Source organism: Lutra lutra, chromosome 6, assembly GCF_902655055.1.
Source record: "Lutra lutra chromosome 6, mLutLut1.2, whole genome shotgun sequence".
NCBI classification, from domain to species: Eukaryota; Metazoa; Chordata; class Mammalia; order Carnivora; family Mustelidae; genus Lutra; species Lutra lutra.
The window spans coordinates 99,920,191-99,939,555 of record NC_062283.1 but is presented as its reverse complement, the minus strand read 5'-3'; the positions used below and the strand labels follow the sequence as shown (position 1 = coordinate 99,939,555).

The window sequence follows — 19,365 nt, the reverse complement described above, 5'->3', positions numbered from 1 at the left end:
AGCGTGTCAGGCTCACTGCTCAGCAGGAAGCCTGCTTCTCTTCCTCTCTCTCTGCCTGCCTCTCTGCCTACTTGTGATCTCTGTCAAATGACCAAATAAAATCTTTAAAAAAAAAAAAAAGAATATACAGTTCAATAATATTAACTATTGTCACTATGCTAAACATTAATCCCCAGAATTTATGAGTCTCATACCTGCAAGTTTGTACCTTTTACCACCTTTGTCCATTCCCATTGTCCTTCCAAGTAGAGTTTTCTTGATTATTTGTGAGATTTTCAATCTTTTCATAGGCTTATTTGCCACGTACTGCAGCTTTGGAGAACCATACTTGTTGCAATGTGTTTGTAGGAGCTCTTTATATATTCTGGATACTCATCCTTTGTCCATGATAAAACAATTTTTTATTATTACTATTTTTTATTATGTTATGTTAGTCACCATATAGCATATCATTAGTTTTTGATGTAGTGTTCCATGATTCACTGTATACATATAACACCCAGTGCTCCATGTGATAAGTGCCCTCCTTAATACCCACCACCAGGCTTACCCATCCCCCCCACCCTCCCCCTCTAAAACTCTCAGTTTCTCAGAGTCCACAGTCTCTCATGGTTCATCTCCCTCTCTGACTCCTCCCCCTTCCTTCTCCTAATGTTCTCCATGTTATTCCTTATGCTCCACAAGTAAGTGAAACCGTATGATAATTGACTTTCTCTGCTTGACTTATTTCGCTCAGCATAATCTCCTCCAGTCCCATCTATGTGATGTAAAAGTTGGGTATTCATCCTTTCTGATGGCTGAGTAATATTCCCTTATTTTTATGGACCACATCTTCTTTATCCATTCGCCTGTTGAAGGGCATCTCGACTTTTAGAAGCAGATCTGTTTCCTTCTTGAAGACTCACTGTGCCTTGAAGGAGGTGAGTTGGAGGGGAGGAATCAGAGGAGAGTCACTACTGGAGATATCTGGTCCGGGGAAATCCAAATCTCATTGCTTCATTTCCAGAATTTTTTCTGCACCCAGAGTGTCAGGATCATGTTTGACACTTACAGATGACTACTTGAGAGGTGGTTTCAGAGAGACCGAATGCCACTTATTTCCACTGCGTTATAATGTAAATTTCTGAAATAATGTAACCTTTAAAATTTTATTTAAATACTTATTTAAAGTATAAATTAAAGTTTAAAGGATAAACTATCACAAATATAATCTTGTTCTATTTAAAAGATCTGAGTCTCAAAAGAAAGAAGCCCTGAGATTCTCCACTTTCACACAGTATTCTTTCAGCAATGAACAGCTTGTGATATTGACAAGTGTCTGATTTCCAGTACCAAAGGAGAACTTGGGAAATATTCTCTTTGTTCAGAATTCTTGTTCAGGCAGTTAGAAGGCCAAGTTCAGGAATCCCAACAGTTAGCACCAGAACATCAGTGTTAAGAAACAGTGCAGAGGTGGATCATCATGACGGAGAATGAAGGCAGGGAAATACTACATCTCCACCATAATCACAATCTCCCAGAGGACTGGAGGATTCTGCTTTCGCCATAGGGATCGAAGGTCCCGTTGGTGGACATGGACAGCAGGTTAGAAGGTCACACACCAAAAGGGAGAGCAGGTGCAGGAGAGCACATCCTCAGGCCCTTCTTTTAGCAACTTCAGCCTCTAAAAGAGAAACAGGAGCTTGTTCCAGTGGCTGAGGAAATCCTGGGTCAGTTCTCCTGGGCTTCTCCCTCCCTAGTTACTGCCTGGGCTCAAAGTCCAGCTCACATTGAGGGTCGAGTATCATCCTACACTCCCCCCACCCTGATCCTGGGCCACCCAAGCCCTGGGTCCAGCAGCCTGACCAAACTCTTCCCTCATTACCACAAAACAGTCAGCCTCAGGCCCTACTCCTGAACACCTAGGCTCAAGACTAAAGCCACCAATGATTCATCTGTTCCCATGACATAGATCCTGGCCCTCCTCTGGTGGGAAGGCCTGAGAGAGTAGCTGGGAGCCCTACCCAGAAAGCAACTTGGATCCTGGTCCCTGTAGCCTTGGGGAAGATTACAGGCAAAGATCCATCTTCCCTTGTCTTCAGCCTCTCCTCGTCTTCGTAGCTGAACACAAGGTCTGAGTGTGACTGTCCTTGCCCTGCCACACCCTTTCCTGGTCTGGTCAGGTGAGAGCATCCCATTCCAACAGCAACTCAATGCCCCCTCCTGAGGCACTCTGAGGCACCTCTGCCCAAGGTAGGGGCAGTTCAGCTGGCTGGGGCTCTGGGCTCCATAGGAGGTTAGCTGCCAGGTGAGAGGACCAGGGCTGAGCCAGATATCCCAGGGTACCCTGGGAGCAGAACCCTGCAAGCCAGCCTTTGGTTGGGTGGGCAACAGCCTTCCCACCCCTCTTCTTTGGTTCAGCATGGAGATGCAGCATGGAGAGGTCTCCATCCCTAGGACACATCACGTGCAGCCACCAGCTGCTCTCCCCCAAACCAGAGTGTTATCCATGTCCGATGCTCCTACTGTCTGTACACCACCCCCCACTCAGGCGCCTCCCCAGGTGAAAAGCTGGTCTGAGCCAGGCCTGATTTTGCTCAATCCTTTTAGCAAAAACAGGATGTAAAGTTTGGGGTTAGGGGAGGGAGAGCCCTGTGCTTTCCCACCAGCTTTAGCGAGGCGCTATCAGAACTCAAGGCTAAGCTTGCCCAGGTAACTACTATCAAGCAATGTAAGAATCCTTTTACAGGTCAACTCAACTGGGCCAAGGGATGCCCCAGTAGCTAGGAAAACATTCTTTCTGGGTCTGTCTAGAGAGTGTTTCTGGAAGAGATGAGCATTTGACTCAGTAGACTGAGTAAGGAAGACTGTCCTCATCGAATCCACAAGGGCCTGAATGGAACAAACGGTGGAGGAAAGGTGACGTTGCTCTCAGTTTGGCTGGGCCATCCTTCTCCTGCCCTCAGCATTCATCATTAGCACTCCTGGACCTAGTTTTGTTCTTTTTGTTCTTTGGACCAGGACCTAGACTTACACCACTGATGCCCTGATTCTCAGGCATTCAGGTTTGTGCTGGAACCCCACCACCAGCTTCCCTGTTTCTCCAACTCGCAGACCCCCTAGTCATGAGCCAATCCCTTGTAATAATTATCTACCTCAACCTCTACATCAGCAGCTCCTGATGAGTCTCTTTCTTGGGAGAAGCTAATATAGTCCAACACATCTGGTCTCATATTCAGGTGAGAAGGTTCAGGCAATAGGACAAGGGCTTGCTATTCACCTTTCTTTGTGCTCACCTCAGGCCATCTGCCTCTCACTTCTGCCCACAGTACCTGTTACTCAAAGGACTATGCCTTGAACGACAAGGAGGATTGAGTGCGTGAGGACCACAAGGAAGACAGAAGAGATCAGCCTGATGGCTGCGCCTTTGACCAGAGCTACATGCAGGGTTGTGGCCGGTGCTCCTGAAATGGAAACACAATAGTGAGGACCCTGGTCTGGATCCCCAAACTGGTGGCATAAGTCTTTAGCTGCTGCTGCCCCAGGTAATCCTACAGCCCAGATGTCCTCCTTCTACCATATTTGTGGCAGCCACTGTGACCAGTCCTGAGGATGAAAGGGAGGGCAGTTCATGCAGATCATACAGCTAATGGGGGAAGCAAGGCTTTCCATATAGACAGTCACTCCTGCTGTGACAGAAGAGGAGGGGATATGTATGGATGGTGACAGAGACATTTTGTCAGGAGCTGACATTTCAGCTGGCATTGAAGGATTTCAAGAAAGAGAGCAGGGGAGACGAAAAACAACAATGAAGCTCAGAAAAGGGAACAGTAAAAAGTAAATCTCTGGAAACGGAATTATGCCTTCAGGTTGGGGCTAGCAAGAAATCCAAAGTGAAAGGACCAAAGGTATGTGGAGTAGGGAGAGATGCCAGGACTTGAGACGGGAAAGGAAGGATGCTAGGACATACTAGTGGCCCTTTTACTCCTAAGAACAACTCATCATGTATGCATCACTTACACACACACACACACATACACACCCCATACTGTGGGGCAGGTGGACCTCACCGCAAGAGAACCAGCAGTCCTTCCAGTCTTCTGAGTTACCTGTGGTCTCCTGCATTTCATCCCAGCGCTCCCACACTTGCTGAAGCCAGCTCTGACAGTCTCCACTTGAGGTCCTCACAAGCAGCTTGGTCAGCTCTCTGTCACCATCCAACATGTCCTTAACCTGTTGGCCTCCAGAATGATCCACTGTCCACTTTCTGTTCTTCGGGTCAAAGAGGTAGGTTATCGGCTCATTGAAGGAAAACTGCCAGGATTCTCTGGTGTGTCCATCGGCCCCATGCTCACACATGAGCCTGCCCTGCATGGTGAGAGAACCTGCACCGGCCACCAGCAGGGGAACAAGTCAGCCTCTGGGTCTTGACCAATCCTTTGTCCCACCCATTGTGCACTCCTCAGCTCACTCCCAGCCCTCCTGGTCCTGCTCTGGCCTCCTTGTCTACCCTGGCTGCTGGGCCACATGTGTGCGACCCACTTCGAAGATTTACGTGACCACAATAGCTCCCCTGCCCTGCCAAAGTGTTCCCCTTCTACCCTGGGCCTTCAGACTTACCGCTCTTAGTGAAATTCTCTGCTTTGATGTCCAGCAGTTTCTTTCTGAGCTCTTCCACCAGGAGTTTCACAGTTTCCTCCTGTTTCTGCCAAAATGCTGTGTCCTTCAGCTTCATCCCCCAAGGACCAATGGGTTTGAACTCCTTGGTCTGACAGTCATAGGAAAGAAACTTGTTGCCATTGATCTGGCCTTGAATCTGACACCATGGTTGTCCAGGCCTGGTCAGAGATGTGATGGAGAAATTGTAGGAAAGCGAGAGAGCATCTGCGAAGGGAAAACACAGGTGGAGGTTGGGGCTGGAAGAAAAAGAGCAGCAGGCACCCCTCAGCCATCCAGGTGACAGCACTAGAATGTGGGCAAGACAGAGCAAGGACTGTCCCTGCACAGCAGCACTCCCTAGCCTTGGAGGCTGGCGCTCTTCCCTTGTTGGGATAGGGTCAGGATGCCTCTGCCTGGCAGGAGGCCACATAGCCCCAGATAGGAACCCAGGCCTACCAGGCCAAACCCTGCATCAATCACTCTACCCAGTCCAGGGTATAGCACAGCCTGGCCTTAGCACAGGGGGCCTGCATATCCGAGGACTGTCAGGATGCAGGCCAGTGTCCTGTAGGAAGATGAGGGGCAGGGAGAGGGCTGCTCCTGAGGAGCTGGGGCAGGGTGGGGGCAGGGTGAGGACAGACTCCAAAGCCAGACCAGGGAGAGTTCAGGATCATGGGTCGCAGGATTCAGCGAGGCCCTGGAGATGGCGCTAATGTGCTCCAAGGATGAGTCCCGGTAAAGCGAAGACAGGCCCGTCCCGCGAAGCGAAGCACTGACAAGATTATCAAGAACTTCCCGAGCAGAGAGGAGAGGAAGGGATTCCGAGGCTCAGAGAAGTGCATAAGTAAGAATGATATAAAATAGGAGCAAAACAAACAGAAGAAACTCCCAAAACAAACAAACCAAAAACCCGCAAAGAGGTCCACAAAATACATCGATGGGGAGCGCTGGAGGGGCGGGGATGGTGACGCACGGAAAAGTTGCGTCCGCGGCAGAGTCGCGGGGTTGTGCGGGGTCCAGGCCCTGCGCGATCGCCCAGTCCTGCACATAGCCCGGGGTTCCGGGGCTGGGTACGCACTCACCGAGGGGCAGGTGGGGACTGGGGCCGACCGCAGCCTCCCCGCCGCAGCCTCTCCCTACCTCCTCCCCCGCTCCGCGCGCCCAGAGCCTGGCAGTCCGTGGTGGCCCAGGTCCCCTCTTTTCCGTCCCACGAGGCGACAAAGTCCCGGCGGACTCCGCGGAGCGCGAAAGGAGCCCGCGGCGGGGACCCGAGGGGGGCGGGGCGTCGGCGGCCCCAGGCGACGACAAGGGTCCCAAGGCCCCGGGACTCACCTGTCTCTCCTCCGCCGCGCGTCGCGCCCGCGCCCACGCCCAACCCCGCGGGCGCCGCCGAGATCCCGCGCAGCAGCCGCAGCAGCAAAAACAGGAGCGCCAAGCGCCGCGTGAACTTGGTGGCGGCCGTGGGCTCCATCGCGGCCCCGAGCCGGGGGGAGGCCGAGGGGAGGCGCGGAGTGGCTTCTGAAGGAACCCGCGGGCCCGGAAGCAGAACGTGCTTGCTGCGGCCAGGCCGGGGCTTCGCGGGGGGGCACCTGTCTCTCATCCGAGTGGAATTGGACCTCTGTCCGGGAGAAACTGCTCAGTGTCGCCCAACTTTCCCTTCTTACACTTGAGGCAGAGGCGAGACAAGACGAGCGGACGGAGGCGGGAGACGCACAGGAAGCGACAGAGGACCGCGCCCCAGGCAGAGACCCCCCGCCCCCTCAGCGGAACTGCTGAGCGAGGTGCCCGCGGACCCGGCGGGAGATTCAAAGGTCCTGGGGCGGCTGTAGCAGCCAGGGCCTGGATCTCCGGAAGGGGGCGGGGCGCGGGAGGGGCGCAGACTGGGAGAGGCCCTCGCCTGCCATCCCCGCGAGGAACATTTTTGACACGTGAAAACCAGGAGACCGATACATGTGCCCATGGGTATGACAAGTTCACTTGTTTTCTTTTGTTCGGGTACCACTAGGTTTCCTTCCCTCCACCTTTTGGAAGAATCAAATTTGGTGAGATATAATTTACAAGCAATCCTCCCCTTCTTTCTGAAGGCAGGTAGCTTCAAGCCCCTTATCTTTGCAAGTGTAGGAGAAGCATATGGCTAATCTGGCCAAACTCTAACCCACGTTCTCAGGCTCTGGAAGAGGAATGCTATTACTCCAGCTACGCATCCCAAGCAAACCATAAATTCTACAGAGAATCCTATTTCCAAGCACTAGTTTCTCCAGGTTTGCGGAAAACAAAACAAAACCAGTGATTTTTTTTTTTTAATCAATGACCACACTTTAGCTCTCAGACGAAGTGAGTGTTGGAGCGAGAGTACATCACTTTCACTCACGATCATTTTCCTATTGTATAAATTGCATAAAATCAGCCACATAATGCTAGACTTAATATAAGTATGATATAAAGTAGCCCATCTCCTTTAGTCATTGGAAACACTTACCTTAATTCTGGGCTTTGAGAACTAAATAGCCACATTGTAAACAATAGCACCTGGAGAAACTGAACTCAGCTGACTTAAACAGATATGACCAGATATGGGTACGGCTCTAACAGAAGTTGATGAACTGTTCTACCTTAAATTTTTATTTACTTGTTTACTCATGGAACACTGATTTATCTACTTTTGGTTTCCTTTTACAGAGGAACTCAAGATAGCATGTCCTATGTCAATCTGGAAAATTTATTATGAGAAGTCACGTGTTTCTAAAAATTATGAAAAGCATTTATCAATCTGCCAATCCCCTAGGAATGCTAGGATAAGAGACAGTCCCCTACTCTTTACCTCTCAATTTTCACCAGAAATTTGGGTTTTTAAGGGTTGAGCATTCTAGTATAGAAGCTTAGTGAATAATTGTATATAGTTTAAAACACATTTAAAGAATGTACCTAAACCATGCGAATTATAGTAACACATTGCCTGTTGAGGAGAAATCACTAATTTTGTTTTCTTTTTCCTATTTTTTAAAAATCTAAATTCAATTGGATGATATATAATGTATTCCTAGCTACTGAGGCAGAGGTCAGCTATTCAAGTCTCACATAACACATCGTGCTGACTACACCACGTGCCCCCCTCCCCCACAGTGTCCACCACCTAGTTTGTCCATCCCGCTCCCCCCACCAGTAACCCACAGGTTCTTTTCTGTGATTAAGAGTCTCTTATGGTTTGTCTCCCTCTCGGTTTCGTCCTCTTTGATTTTTCCCTCCCTTCTCCCGTGATCCTCTGTTTTGTTTCTTAAATTCCACATATGAGTAAGACCATATGACACTTGTCTTCTCTGACTGACTTCCTTCGCTTAACAGAATACACTCTAGTTCCAATGCTTGTTGTTGCGAATGTCAAGATTTCATTTTTCTGATGGTTGAGTATATTACCACATCTTCATTATCCATTCATCTGTCGATGGACATCTGGGCTCTTTCCACAGTTTGGCTACAGTGGACATGCTGCCAAAACACGGGGATGCATTCGCCCCGTTGGTTCACTACATTTGTATCTTTAGGGTGAATACCCAGTAGTGCGATTGCTGGGTCGTAGGGTAGCTCTATTTTCAACTTTTTGAGGAACCTCCACACTCTTTGCAGAGTGGCTGCACCAGCTTGGGCTCCCACCCACAGTGTAGGAGGGCTCCCCTTTCTCCGCATCATCACCAACATCTGTCCTTTCCTGACTTGTTAATTTTAGGCATTCTGACTGGTGTGAGGTGGTATCTCATGGTGGTTTTGATTTGTATATCCTTAAAGCCGAGTGAGGTTGAGCATTGTTGCATGTGTCTATCGGCCATATGGATGTCTTCTCTGGAGACATGTCTGTTCATGTCTTCTGCTCCTTTCTCGATTGGATGGTTTGTTCTTGGCTGTTGAGTCTGATAAGTTTTTTATAGATTTTGGATACTAGCCACTTTTCTGTCATTTGCAAAATCTTCTCCCATTCTGTAGTGGTCTTGTGGTTTTGTTGACTGATCTTTTGCTATCCAAAAGCTTTTTATTGGGGTGCCTGGGTGGCCTAGTTAGTTAAGTGTCTGCCTTCTGCTCAGGTAATAATCCAAGGGTCCTGGGATGGAGGTCTGCATGGGACTCGCTGCTCAGCAGGAAGTCTGCTCTTCCCTCTCCCTCTGCCCCTCCCCCCTACTCATGCTCTCTCTCTCTCTCTGACATAAATACATAAAATCTTTAAAACAACAACAAGCAACAAGACCTAGAGCTTTTTATCTTGCTGACGTCCCAGTAGATCATATTTGCCTTTGGTTCCCTTGCCTTTGGAGACATGTCTTACAAGAAGTTGCTATGGACGTGCTCATAGAGGTTGCTGCCTATGTTCTCCTCTAGGATTTTGATGGATTCCTGTCTCACATTTACGTCTTTCATCCATTTTGAGTCTGTTTGGGGATAGGGTGTTAGAAAATGGCCCAGTTTCATTCCTCTGCGTGTCGCTGTCCAATATTCCCAGCACCATTTGTTGAAGAGACTGCCTTTTTTTTTTTTTTTTTGGGGGGGGGGGGCCATAGGATGTTCTTTCCTGCTTTGTCAAAGATTAGTTGACCATAGAGTCAAGGGGCCATTTCTGGGCTCTCCATTCTGTTCCATTGATCTATGTGTCTGTTTGGGGGCAGTACCACACTGTGTTGAGGATTATAGCTTGGTCATAGAGCCTGAAGTCCAGAATATTGTGATGACACCAGCTTTGATTTTCTTTGCCAACATTCCTTTGGCTGTTTGGAGTCTTTCCCGGGTTCCATACAAATTGTAGGATTACTTGTTCCAGCTCTGTGAAAAAAAGCTGATAGTACGTTCATAGGGACTGCTTTGAATGTGTAGATTACTCTAGGTAGCATAGACACTAAACAATATTTGTTCTTGCCATCCATGAGCATGGAACGTTTTTCCATTTCTTTGCGTCTTCCTCAGTTTCTCTTGTGAGTGTTCTATAGTTTTCTATAGTTCTATAGTTTGCTTCTTTGGTTAGGCTTTTTCCTACATATCTTAGGGTTTTATGTGCAATTGTAAACAAGATCAACTTTTTTATTTCTCCTTCTTTTGTCTCATTGTTAGTGTACAGAAATGCAACTGACTTCTATGCCTTGATTTTATATCCTGCTGGTTTGCTGAGTTCCTGTATGAGTGCTATCAATTTTGGGGTGGAGTCTGTTTTGGGTTTTCCATACAGAGTATCATGGCATCTGTGAAGAGTAAGAGTTTGACTTTTTCTTTGTTGATTCAGATGCCTTTTCTTTCCTTTGGTTGTCAATTGCCGAGGCGAGGAATTCTAGTACTATGTTGAACAACAGTGGTGAGAGTGGATATCCCTGCCTTGTTCTTGACCTTAGGGGAAAAGCTCTCAGTTTTTGCCCATTGATATGATATTCACTGTGGCCTTTCCATATATGGCTCTTATGGTATTGAGGTATGTTCCCGCTATCCCGACACTGTGAAGAGTTTTCATCAAGAAAGGATGCTGTACCTTGTGAAATGCTTTTTCTGCGTCTACTGAGAGGATTGTATGGTTCCGTGTCCTCTCTTTTATTGAGGTAGTGTATCACATTGGTTGGTGTGTGCATGTTGGACCACCCCTGTATCCCGGGAGTAACAACCACTTGGTCATGGTGAATAATCCTTCTAATGTGCTATTGGATCCTATTGGCTAATAACTCAACTGTCACACTGAGGTCCTCCCAGTTGTCGTGATGTCCCCTAGTGCCAACATTTTAGGATATATTTTCCTCACACCAGGATATTCCCCTGGGTCACCACAGGATCATCTCTTAGAAGGTCGCATGGCACCTGAGGGCCTCCTCGTCCTCAGACTCTGCTTCAAGTTGTTCCAGCAATGTCCTATAAGGTCAAAGAGATTGATGGACTTGGGCTTTTTCCATTTCCTGGATGTGCTGAAGATGAGGGTTAGAGTGTTTGATTTGCCTTTTTCGTTGATTGGTTTAATTTTTAAATGTCGGTGAAGAGATTTAGATGTAGGAGTCCTCCGGGACTGTATGTTGTCCAGAAGTTCTCAATACATATTGGAAAGTTTTGTTCAGCTGGTGTTTTGACCCACCTCCGTGTCATTCCTTTTGACAGTGGTTCAGATTATTTAGTCTTAAGTAGAGAGAAACAGAAATCTCCTAACACATTGTATATATTGTGCCTCAGTTGGATATCATATGGCTAATTTTTTGCTATGACACAAAGCACTGCAGTCAAAAAATCCTACATCTCCATTGCCTTTCGGTCCCCATGTGTTTCCAGCCTCGAATTAACACTGGGATTGCCATGCAGTAGGGTGAACACACCAACCACTGTCTGGATAGAAGGAAATATAGGGCGAGTGAGTGATTTCATTATTCTCCTACCAACCCATAAGAGAGTTCTTTTTATTCCATTTCCCATCCACCACTTGCTCTAGCTCTCTTTAAAATTTTGTCAGTGTGATGCATGTATAAAGCAAGCCCGTGGTTCTTCGTGTTATCTTGACTACTTGGGATGTGTCCAGTGACTTCATAGGCTGATTTACGGTTTGTGACTTGCTCCAAGCATTTGCACAGATCTTAGGAGAGCCAGACTTACACATATTTATTTGCAGGAGCTCTTTAGGTTCTGGATACCGATCCTTTGCCCATGAGGGACTAAATCACCTTTTAGAAGCAGATCTGTTTCTGCCATAAAGACTCACCATGCTCTGAAGGACGTGAGTCAGTGGGGAGAGAGGACAGGAGAGTCAGTGCTGTGGTGGGGGATCCGGGAAACTCAGAAAGACTCTCGACTGCTTCGTTCCCAGAACATTTGTTTGCATCTGGCCTGTCAGGATCATGTCTGAGACGGACAGATGGCTGCTTGAAAGTGGATTTCTGAGCGATCCTTCAATTCTCTATCTCCCCAACAGATCTAGCAGAATCACCACTTTTATTGACCCCACACGGTGGAGGAAGAGTAAAATTCCATGAGTTCTCTTGGGATATAGAACAAATTCCAGGGGCACCTGTGTGGTTCAGCCAGTTAAGTGTCTGCCTTCAGCTGAGGTCATGATCCCAGGGTCCTGGAATCAATCCTCCTGCTGGGCTCGCAGCTCAGAGGGGACCCTGCTTGTCCATCTCCCTCTGCCCCTCTCCCCTACACATGCTTTCTCTCTCTCCCGCCCTCTTTCTCTCTCAAATAAATAAATAAAAATCTTTTTAATACTAAATAAATAAAAAATAAAAAAATTCCAGGGGTGCCTAGAGCAGCTTAGTCAGTTAAGCAACTGCCTTTAACTTGGGTCAGGATCCCAGGGTTCTGGAATGGAGCCCCACAACCAGCTTCCTGCTCAGCCGGGAGTCTGCTCTTCCTTCTCCCTCTGCCCCTCCCCCAGCTTGTGCTCACTCCCTCTCCCCCCGCCCAAATAAATAATATCTTTGAAAACAAAGAAAAAAATAACTTAAAAAATTCCAAATCAACTATATATTTTTATACTAGAGATAATATTTATTTAAATATACGTATCTGGGCATAATTTACTGAAGAAAATAATCACACGTATGTCATTCTGTTTAAAAGGCAATGAGCTTCTTTCTCAGTACATAGAAAAAAATCCCTGAGGTTCTCTAACCTCGAACAATATCTTCTTGGTGATATTGTCTGCGAGGACATGGTTCTCTTACAGAGAAAAATCCAATATTGCACAATCAAAGGACAAGATGGAAAACGTCCTCTTCATGGAGATTCCTCGGTCAAGTACCTAAACATTTCAGTGCAAGAATCCATCACTTAGCACCGACAGAAAACGGCATAGAATATGCCAAGGGAAAGTGCTGAACAGGAGAGCCACCGAATGCAAGAAGGGGTATGAGGGGTTTGCGGTCCTGCACCACGTGGTTGGACTGAGGTCTCTGGATTTGTAAACTTGAAAATGCTGGTGGTCGCCTAATGATGAACTCATCCAAAGGCGGCTGGCCCAGAGGCAGAGTCACTGAGCTGGTCCCACTCTCAGAGGTTTGTTGGTGGACTTGGCAGCCTAAGAAAAGAACAGGTGTTTGTCTTCGTGGCAGAGGATATCCTGGGTCTCCTGTCCTGGGGCTGCCCTTCACCAGCACTCCCCACCCCAGAGCCCTGCCCTTGTCCAGGGACATGCTTTCCCCACAGCCATGACCCCAGCCCTGGGCCCTCCCAGCCACCTTTACAAACCTCCTCCCTACTGAACCAAATCACGGAGTCAGCCCCAGACCCTGTTTCCAATGGTCTGGGCTCAGGACCAAAGCGAGTAAGAAACCAACGTGCTCACGTGACTCGGGTTCCTATGCTCCCTCTCATGGCAGGTCAGAAGGATCTGCTGGGGGATCTGACAGAAGACAGGGGCCTGCACTGGACACCTCTGATCTTGGGGAACACTGTGGGCAAAGGTCCTTCTTTTCCCTTCCCTCCCAGCCTCCTGGCGAGCAGCACAAAGAGCTCTTAGCCTGATGATCCCTTCCCCCATCAATCCATTCTTGGTGCGGCTCAGCTGGGAGCTCACAGGGGAGCTCAGTTAGCCCATCTCCCAGGTCAGCCCTGCCCAAATCAGGGGCTGCTCAGTGGCTCAGGATCTGAGGTCTGCAGGAAGCTAGCTGCCAGGACGGCACCAGCCTCAGCCAGGATTCCCACTGTTGCACGGAGAACTGGCCTCCTTCTAGGCCTGTCATGCACAGTCTCTACTGGACACTTGCTGCTTTACATGCAAAGACACAAGCCATGTTCTGGGGGACCGCGGCACGACTGTCTAGCCCTTTGAGCTGGTCTGCAGAGGCCTTCCCACTCCCACTTCTTGGGATTTGACCCTGGCCCCTTGTCCTTATAACTGCCCGGATGGGGTCCCCTTCTCCTTGAGATGTCCCATGGAGCTGCCATGCTGCTCTCTCTCAAAGGGGAGTACGGCCCATGCTGTGTGTCCCCGCTGTCCCCACACCACCCACCCTGGGCCCAATTTGACTCTCTCCAATGGAGGACCGAGTCAGAGCCAGGCCTGACTTCCCTCAATCCCTTTAGCACTGACAGGCCTTAAGCAGTGGTGTGGGCCCCTCCCCTTTCCCAGTGGCCTTAACAGTGAGTGAGGCCATATCAGAGCTCAGAGCGGAGCTTGCCCAAGGTGTTGCCAGCACGTGGTATGAGATCTCATTCACCTGGTCCCACTGCCCTGTGAGAAGGTTCAGAGAGTGGGCAGGGGTGAGGCTGGGAATTCACCGTTCCTTGTGCTCACACCAGGCCATCTGCTCCTCCCTTCCCTCTCAATCTGCTCTCACTACCTGTCCCTCTAATGGTCTCCAACAGGGATGCCAAGTATGACCACACAGCTGAAGAGCAGGGGGAAGATCCAGGTGCCGGGTCTGATGGCCTTGGCCCTGCCCGGGGCCGTGTCTTGTCGCATGGTTGGTGGCACTGAAATGAAAACACAAGGATCAGAGCCCCAGTTGGGACCCCAAACTGGGGGAGGCTTCCTCAGCTCCTGCTGGCCCAGGTCCATCCTACCACGCAGACGGTGCCTATCACTGTCCTTGTGGTAGCTGCTGTGACCAGTGCTCATGCTGGCAAGGAGGGAGGGGATGTTCTCTGTGCCCTAGGGGCTCCTCCAGCCAATAGGGGAAGCAGGGTTTGCAATGTAAGCAGTCACTCCTGCTGTGACACACAGGAGGTGATGCAGGACAAGGATGGTGACAACCACATTCCCGGTGGCACTGAAGGATTTCCAGCAATACACCAGGTGACACGGAAAAGACGATGATTCTCAGAAAAAGGAACATAGGACCATCTCTGGAAACAGACTGATGCTCCCCTGTTTGCGCCAGTAAGAAATCCAAGAAATACCCAAGCACAAAGGTCCGTGCAGCCAGGAAGTGATTCCAGGAGGTGAGAAGGGAAAGGAAGGATGCTAGAACATTCCAGTGGCCATTATAATACCAAGAAGAATTCGCCATGGATGGACCAATTTCTCTCTTTCTCTCCCTCATACACACACACACACACACACACACACACACACACACACAGAGACACCCATACTGTGGGGCAGGCGGAGCTCATCTCAGGAGAACCAGCAGTCCATCCAGGCTTCTGAGTTACCTGTGGTCTCCCGCATTTCATCCCAGCGCTCCCACACTTGCTGCAGCCAGCTCTGACAGTCCCCGTTTGAGGTCCTCACGAGCAGCTTGGTCAGCTCTCTGTCATTGTCCAATGTGCCCTTGAACCGTTGGCCTCCAGGAGGAACCACTGTCCACTTTCTGTTCTTCGGCTCAAAGAGGTGGGTCAACTGCTCGTTGAACCAAAACCGCCAGGATTCTCTGGTGTGTCCATCGGCCCCACGCTCACACATGAGCCTGCCCTGCATGGTGAGAGAACCTGCACCGGCCCCCAGCAGGGGAACAAGTCAGCCTCTGGTCCTGACCAATCCTTTGTCCCATCCACTGTGCACTCCTCAGCTCACTCCCAGCCCTCCTGGTCCTGTTCTGGCCTCCTTGTCTACACTAGCTACTGGCCGCGTGTGTGGGACCCACTTCGAAGTTTTACATGAACACAATAACTCCCCAACCCTGACAAGGTTTTCCCCTTCTACCCTGGGCCTTCAGACTTACCGCTCTTAGTGAAAATCTCTGCTTTGATGTTCAGCAGTTTCTTTCTGAGCTCTTCCACCAGGTCCTCCAGAGGTTCCCTCTGTGTCCCCCAAAATGCTGTGCCCTTCAGCTCCATCCCCAGAGGACCAATGGGTTTGAACTCCTTGGTCTGACAGTCATAGGAAAGAAACTTGTTGCCATTGATCTGGCCTTGAATCTGACACCATGGTTGTCCAGGCCTGGTCAGAGATGTGATGGAGAAATTGTAGGAAAGCGAGAGAGCATCTGCGAAGGGAAAACACAGGTGGAGGTTGGGGCTGGAAGAAAAAGAGCAGCAGGCACCCCTCAGCCATCCAGGTGACAGCACTAGAATGTGGGCAAGACAGAGCAAGGACTGTCCCTGCACAGCAGCACTCCCTAGCCTTGGAGGCTGGCGCTCTTCCCTTGTTGGGATAGGGTCAGGATGCCTCTGCCTGGCAGGAGGCCACATAGCCCCAGATAGGAACCCAGGCCTACCAGGCCAAACCCTGCATCAATCACTCTACCCAGTCCAGGGTATAGCACAGCCTGGCCTTAGCACAGGGGGCCTGCATATCCGAGGACTGTCAGGATGCAGGCCAGTGTCCTGTAGGAAGATGAGGGGCAGGGAGAGGGCTGCTCCTGAGGAGCTGGGGCAGGGTGGGGGCAGGGTGAGGACAGACTCCAAAGCCAGACCAGGGAGAGTTCAGGATCATGGGTCGCAGGATTCAGCGAGGCCCTGGAGATGGCGCTAATGTGCTCCAAGGATGAGTCCCGGTAAAGCGAAGACAGGCCCGTCCCGCGAAGCACTGACAAGATTATCAAGAACTTCCCGAGCAGAGAGGAGAGGAAGGGATTCCGAGGCTCAGAGAAGTGCATAAGTAAGAATGATATAAAATAGGAGCAAAACAAACAGAAGAAACTCCCAAAACAAACAAACCAAAAACCCGCAAAGAGGTCCACAAAATACATCGATGGGGAGCGCTGGAGGGGCGGGGATGGTGACGCACGGAAAAGTTGCGTCCGCGGCAGAGTCGCGGGGTTGTGCGGGGTCCAGGCCCTGCGCGATCGCCCAGTCCTGCACATAGCCCGGGGTTCCGGGGCTGGGTACGCACTCACCGAGGGGCAGGTGGGGACTGGGGCCGACCGCAGCCTCCCCGCCGCAGCCTCTCCCTACCTCCTCTCCCGCTCCGCGCGCCCAGAGCCTGGCAGTCCGTGGTGGCCCAGGTCCCCTCTTTTCCGTCCCACGAGGCGACAAAGTCCCGGCGGACTCCGCGGAGCGCGAAAGGAGCCCGCGGCGGGGACCCGAGGGGGGCGGGGCGTGGCAGCCCCAGGCGACGACAAGGGTCCCAAGGCCCCGGGACTCACCTGTCTCTCCTCCGCCGCGCGTCGCGCCCACGCCCAACCCCGCGGGCGCCGCCGAGATCCCGCGCAGCAGCCGCAGCAGCAGAAACAGGAGCGCCAAGCGCCCCGTGAACTTGGTGGCGGCCGTGGGCTCCATCGCGGCCCGGAGCCGGGGGGAGGCCGAGGGGAGGCGCGGAGTGGCTTCTGAAGGAACCCGCGGGCCCGGAAGCAGAACGTGCTTGCTGCGGCCAGGCCGGGGCTTCGCGGGGGGGCACCTGTCTCTCATCCGAGTGGGGCTGGACTCTGTCCGGGAGAAACTGCTCAGTGTCGCCCAACTTTCCCTTCTTACACTTGAGGCAGAGGCGAGAGAACACGAGCGGACGGAGGCGGGAGAGGCAGACAAATCGGCCGAGAACCCAGCCCCAGGCAGTCTCCGCTGAGCGGAACTGCTGAGCGAAGGTGCCCTGCGGACGCAGCGGCAGATTAAATGGTCCCGGGGCTGCTGGAGCCGCCTGGGCCCAGATTTCTGGAAGGGCGCGGGCCGACAGTGGGCCGAGGGCGGGCCGAGGGTGGCGCGCCACACGCGCGCGGGCAGGGCACTGGCCGCGCGGACTGGGAGGGGCCCCCGCCCGCCAATCCCGCGAGGAACATTTTTGACACGTGAAAACCGGGAGACCGATACATGTGCCCGTGGGTATGACAAGTTCACTGGTTTTCTTTCGTTCAGGTACCACTAGGTTTCCTTCCCTCCACCTTTTATAAGAATCAAATTTGGTGAGATATAATTTACAAGCAATCCTCCCCTTCTTTCTGAAGGCAGGTAGCTTCAAGCCCCTTATCTTTGCAAGTGTAGGAGAAGCATATGGCTAATCTGGCCAAACTCTAACCCACGTTCTCAGGCTCTGGAAGAGGAATGCTATTACTCCAGCTACGCATCCCAAGCAAACCATAAATTCTACAGAGAATCCTATTTCCAAGCACTAGTTTCTCCAGGTTTGCGGAAAACAAAACAAAACCAGTGATTTTTTTTTTTTAATCAATGACCACACTTTAGCTCTCAGACGAAGTGAGTGTTGGAGCGAGAGTACATCACTTTCACTCACGATCATTTTCCTATTGTATAAATTGCATAAAATCAGCCACATAATGCTAGACTTAATATAAGTATGATATAAAGTAGCCCATCTCCTTTAGTCATTGGAAACACTTACCTTAATTCTGGGCTTTGAGAACTAAATAGCCACATTGTAAACAATAGCACCTGGAGAAACTGAACTCAGCTGACTTAAACAGATATGACCAGATATGGGTACGGCTCTAACAGAAGTTGATGAACTGTTCTACCTTAAATTTTTATTTACTTGTTTACTCATGGAACACTGATTTATCTACTTTTGGTTTCCTTTTACAGAGGAACTCAAGATAGCATGTCCTATGTCAATCTGGAAAATTTATTATGAGAAGTCACGTGTTTCTAAAAATTATGAAAAGCATTTATCAATCTGCCAATCCCCTAGGAATGCTAGGATAAGAGACAGTCCCCTACTCTTTACCTCTCAATTTTCACCAGAAATTTGGGTTTTTAAGGGTTGAGCATTCTAGTATAGAAGCTTAGTGAATAATTGTATATAGTTTAAAACACATTTAAAGAATGTACCTAAACCATGCGAATTATAGTAACACATTGCCTGTTGAGGAGAAATCACTAATTTTGTTTTCTTTTTCCTATTTTTTAAAAATCTAAATTCAATTGGATGATATATAATGTATTCCTAGCTACTGAGGCAGAGGTCAGCTATTCAAGTCTCACATAACACATCGTGCTGACTACACCACGTGCCCCCCTCCCCCACAGTGTCCACCACCTAGTTTGTCCATCCCGCTCCCCCCACCAGTAACCCACAGGTTCTTTTCTGTGATTAAGAGTCTCTTATGGTTTGTCTCCCTCTCGGTTTCGTCCTCTTTGATTTTTCCCTCCCTTCTCCCGTGATCCTCTGTTTTGTTTCTTAAATTCCACATATGAGTAAGACCATATGACACTTGTCTTCTCTGACTGACTTCCTTCGCTTAACAGAATACACTCTAGTTCCAATGCTTGTTGTTGCGAATGTCAAGATTTCATTTTTCTGATGGTTGAGTATATTACCACATCTTCATTATCCATTCATCTGTCGATGGACATCTGGGCTCTTTCCACAGTTTGGCTACAGTGGACATGCTGCCAAAACACGGGGATGCATTCGCCCCGTTGGTTCACTACATTTGTATCTTTAGGGTGAATACCCAGTAGTGCGATTGCTGGGTCGTAGGGTAGCTCTATTTTCAACTTTTTGAGGAACCTCCACACTCTTTGCAGAGTGGCTGCACCAGCTTGGGCTCCCACCCACAGTGTAGGAGGGCTCCCCTTTCTCCGCATCATCACCAACATCTGTCCTTTCCTGACTTGTTAATTTTAGGCATTCTGACTGGTGTGAGGTGGTATCTCATGGTGGTTTTGATTTGTATATCCTTAAAGCCGAGTGAGGTTGAGCATTGTTGCATGTGTCTATCGGCCATATGGATGTCTTCTCTGGAGACATGTCTGTTCATGTCTTCTGCTCCTTTCTCGATTGGATGGTTTGTTCTTGGCTGTTGAGTCTGATAAGTTTTTTATAGATTTTGGATACTAGCCACTTTTCTGTCATTTGCAAAATCTTCTCCCATTCTGTAGTGGTCTTGTGGTTTTGTTGACTGATCTTTTGCTATCCAAAAGCTTTTTATTGGGGTGCCTGGGTGGCCT

The 19,365-nt window shown here is 49.7% G+C and overlaps 2 protein-coding genes across 3 annotated transcripts; both read right to left on the bottom strand.

Moving 5' to 3' along the window:
* Nucleotides 1-768: 768 nt before the first annotated feature.
* On the bottom strand, nucleotides 769-6,348 carry LOC125102877 (UL16-binding protein 3-like). The gene is made up of 5 exons (XM_047734479.1): nucleotides 5,971-6,348; nucleotides 4,600-4,863; nucleotides 4,089-4,364; nucleotides 3,312-3,443; nucleotides 769-1,663 (listed from the first exon to the last, which is right to left on the bottom strand). The coding sequence occupies exons 1-4, from the start codon at nucleotides 6,236-6,238 to the stop codon at nucleotides 3,319-3,321; spliced, it is 933 nt and encodes a 310-aa protein (XP_047590435.1). The 5' UTR covers nucleotides 6,239-6,348; the 3' UTR covers nucleotides 769-1,663; nucleotides 3,312-3,318.
* Nucleotides 6,349-12,122: 5,774 nt separating this feature from the next.
* LOC125102878 (UL16-binding protein 3-like) lies at nucleotides 12,123-17,107 on the bottom strand. 2 transcript variants are annotated; one of them, XM_047734481.1, is made up of 5 exons: nucleotides 16,611-17,107; nucleotides 15,246-15,509; nucleotides 14,737-15,012; nucleotides 13,923-14,055; nucleotides 12,123-12,658 (listed from the first exon to the last, which is right to left on the bottom strand). In XM_047734481.1, exons 1-4 carry the CDS (start codon nucleotides 16,870-16,872, stop codon nucleotides 13,931-13,933), a joined length of 927 nt encoding a protein of 308 aa, XP_047590437.1. In that variant the 5' UTR covers nucleotides 16,873-17,107; the 3' UTR covers nucleotides 12,123-12,658; nucleotides 13,923-13,930. The 2 variants fall into 2 exon arrangements, with proteins under 2 accessions (XP_047590437.1, XP_047590438.1); XM_047734482.1 differs by having other exon boundaries at nucleotides 12,123-14,055.
* Between the last annotated feature and the right edge of the window lie 2,258 nt (nucleotides 17,108-19,365).

What these genes read in the sequence shown, in the direction of transcription:
- LOC125102877 (XM_047734479.1), bottom strand. Translation starts at nt 6,238, where the DNA reads ATGAGAGACAGGTGCCCCCCCGCGAAGCCCCGGCCTGGCCGCAGCAAG. An exon ending in AGAGAATTTCACTAAGAGCG is followed by an intron (nt 4,365 to 4,599) that starts GTAAGTCTGAAG and finishes TGGCCGGTGCAG; the next exon opens with GTTCTCTCACCATGCAGGGC. An exon ending in TGAAATGCAGGAGACCACAG is followed by an intron (nt 3,444 to 4,088) that starts GTAACTCAGAAG and finishes TTTCCATTTCAG; the next exon opens with GAGCACCGGCCACAACCCTG.
- LOC125102878 (XM_047734482.1), bottom strand. Translation starts at nt 16,872, where the DNA reads ATGAGAGACAGGTGCCCCCCCGCGAAGCCCCGGCCTGGCCGCAGCAAG. An exon ending in AGAGATTTTCACTAAGAGCG is followed by an intron (nt 15,013 to 15,245) that starts GTAAGTCTGAAG and finishes GGGCCGGTGCAG; the next exon opens with GTTCTCTCACCATGCAGGGC. An exon ending in TGAAATGCGGGAGACCACAG is followed by an intron (nt 14,056 to 14,736) that starts GTAACTCAGAAG and finishes TTTTCATTTCAG; the next exon opens with TGCCACCAACCATGCGACAA.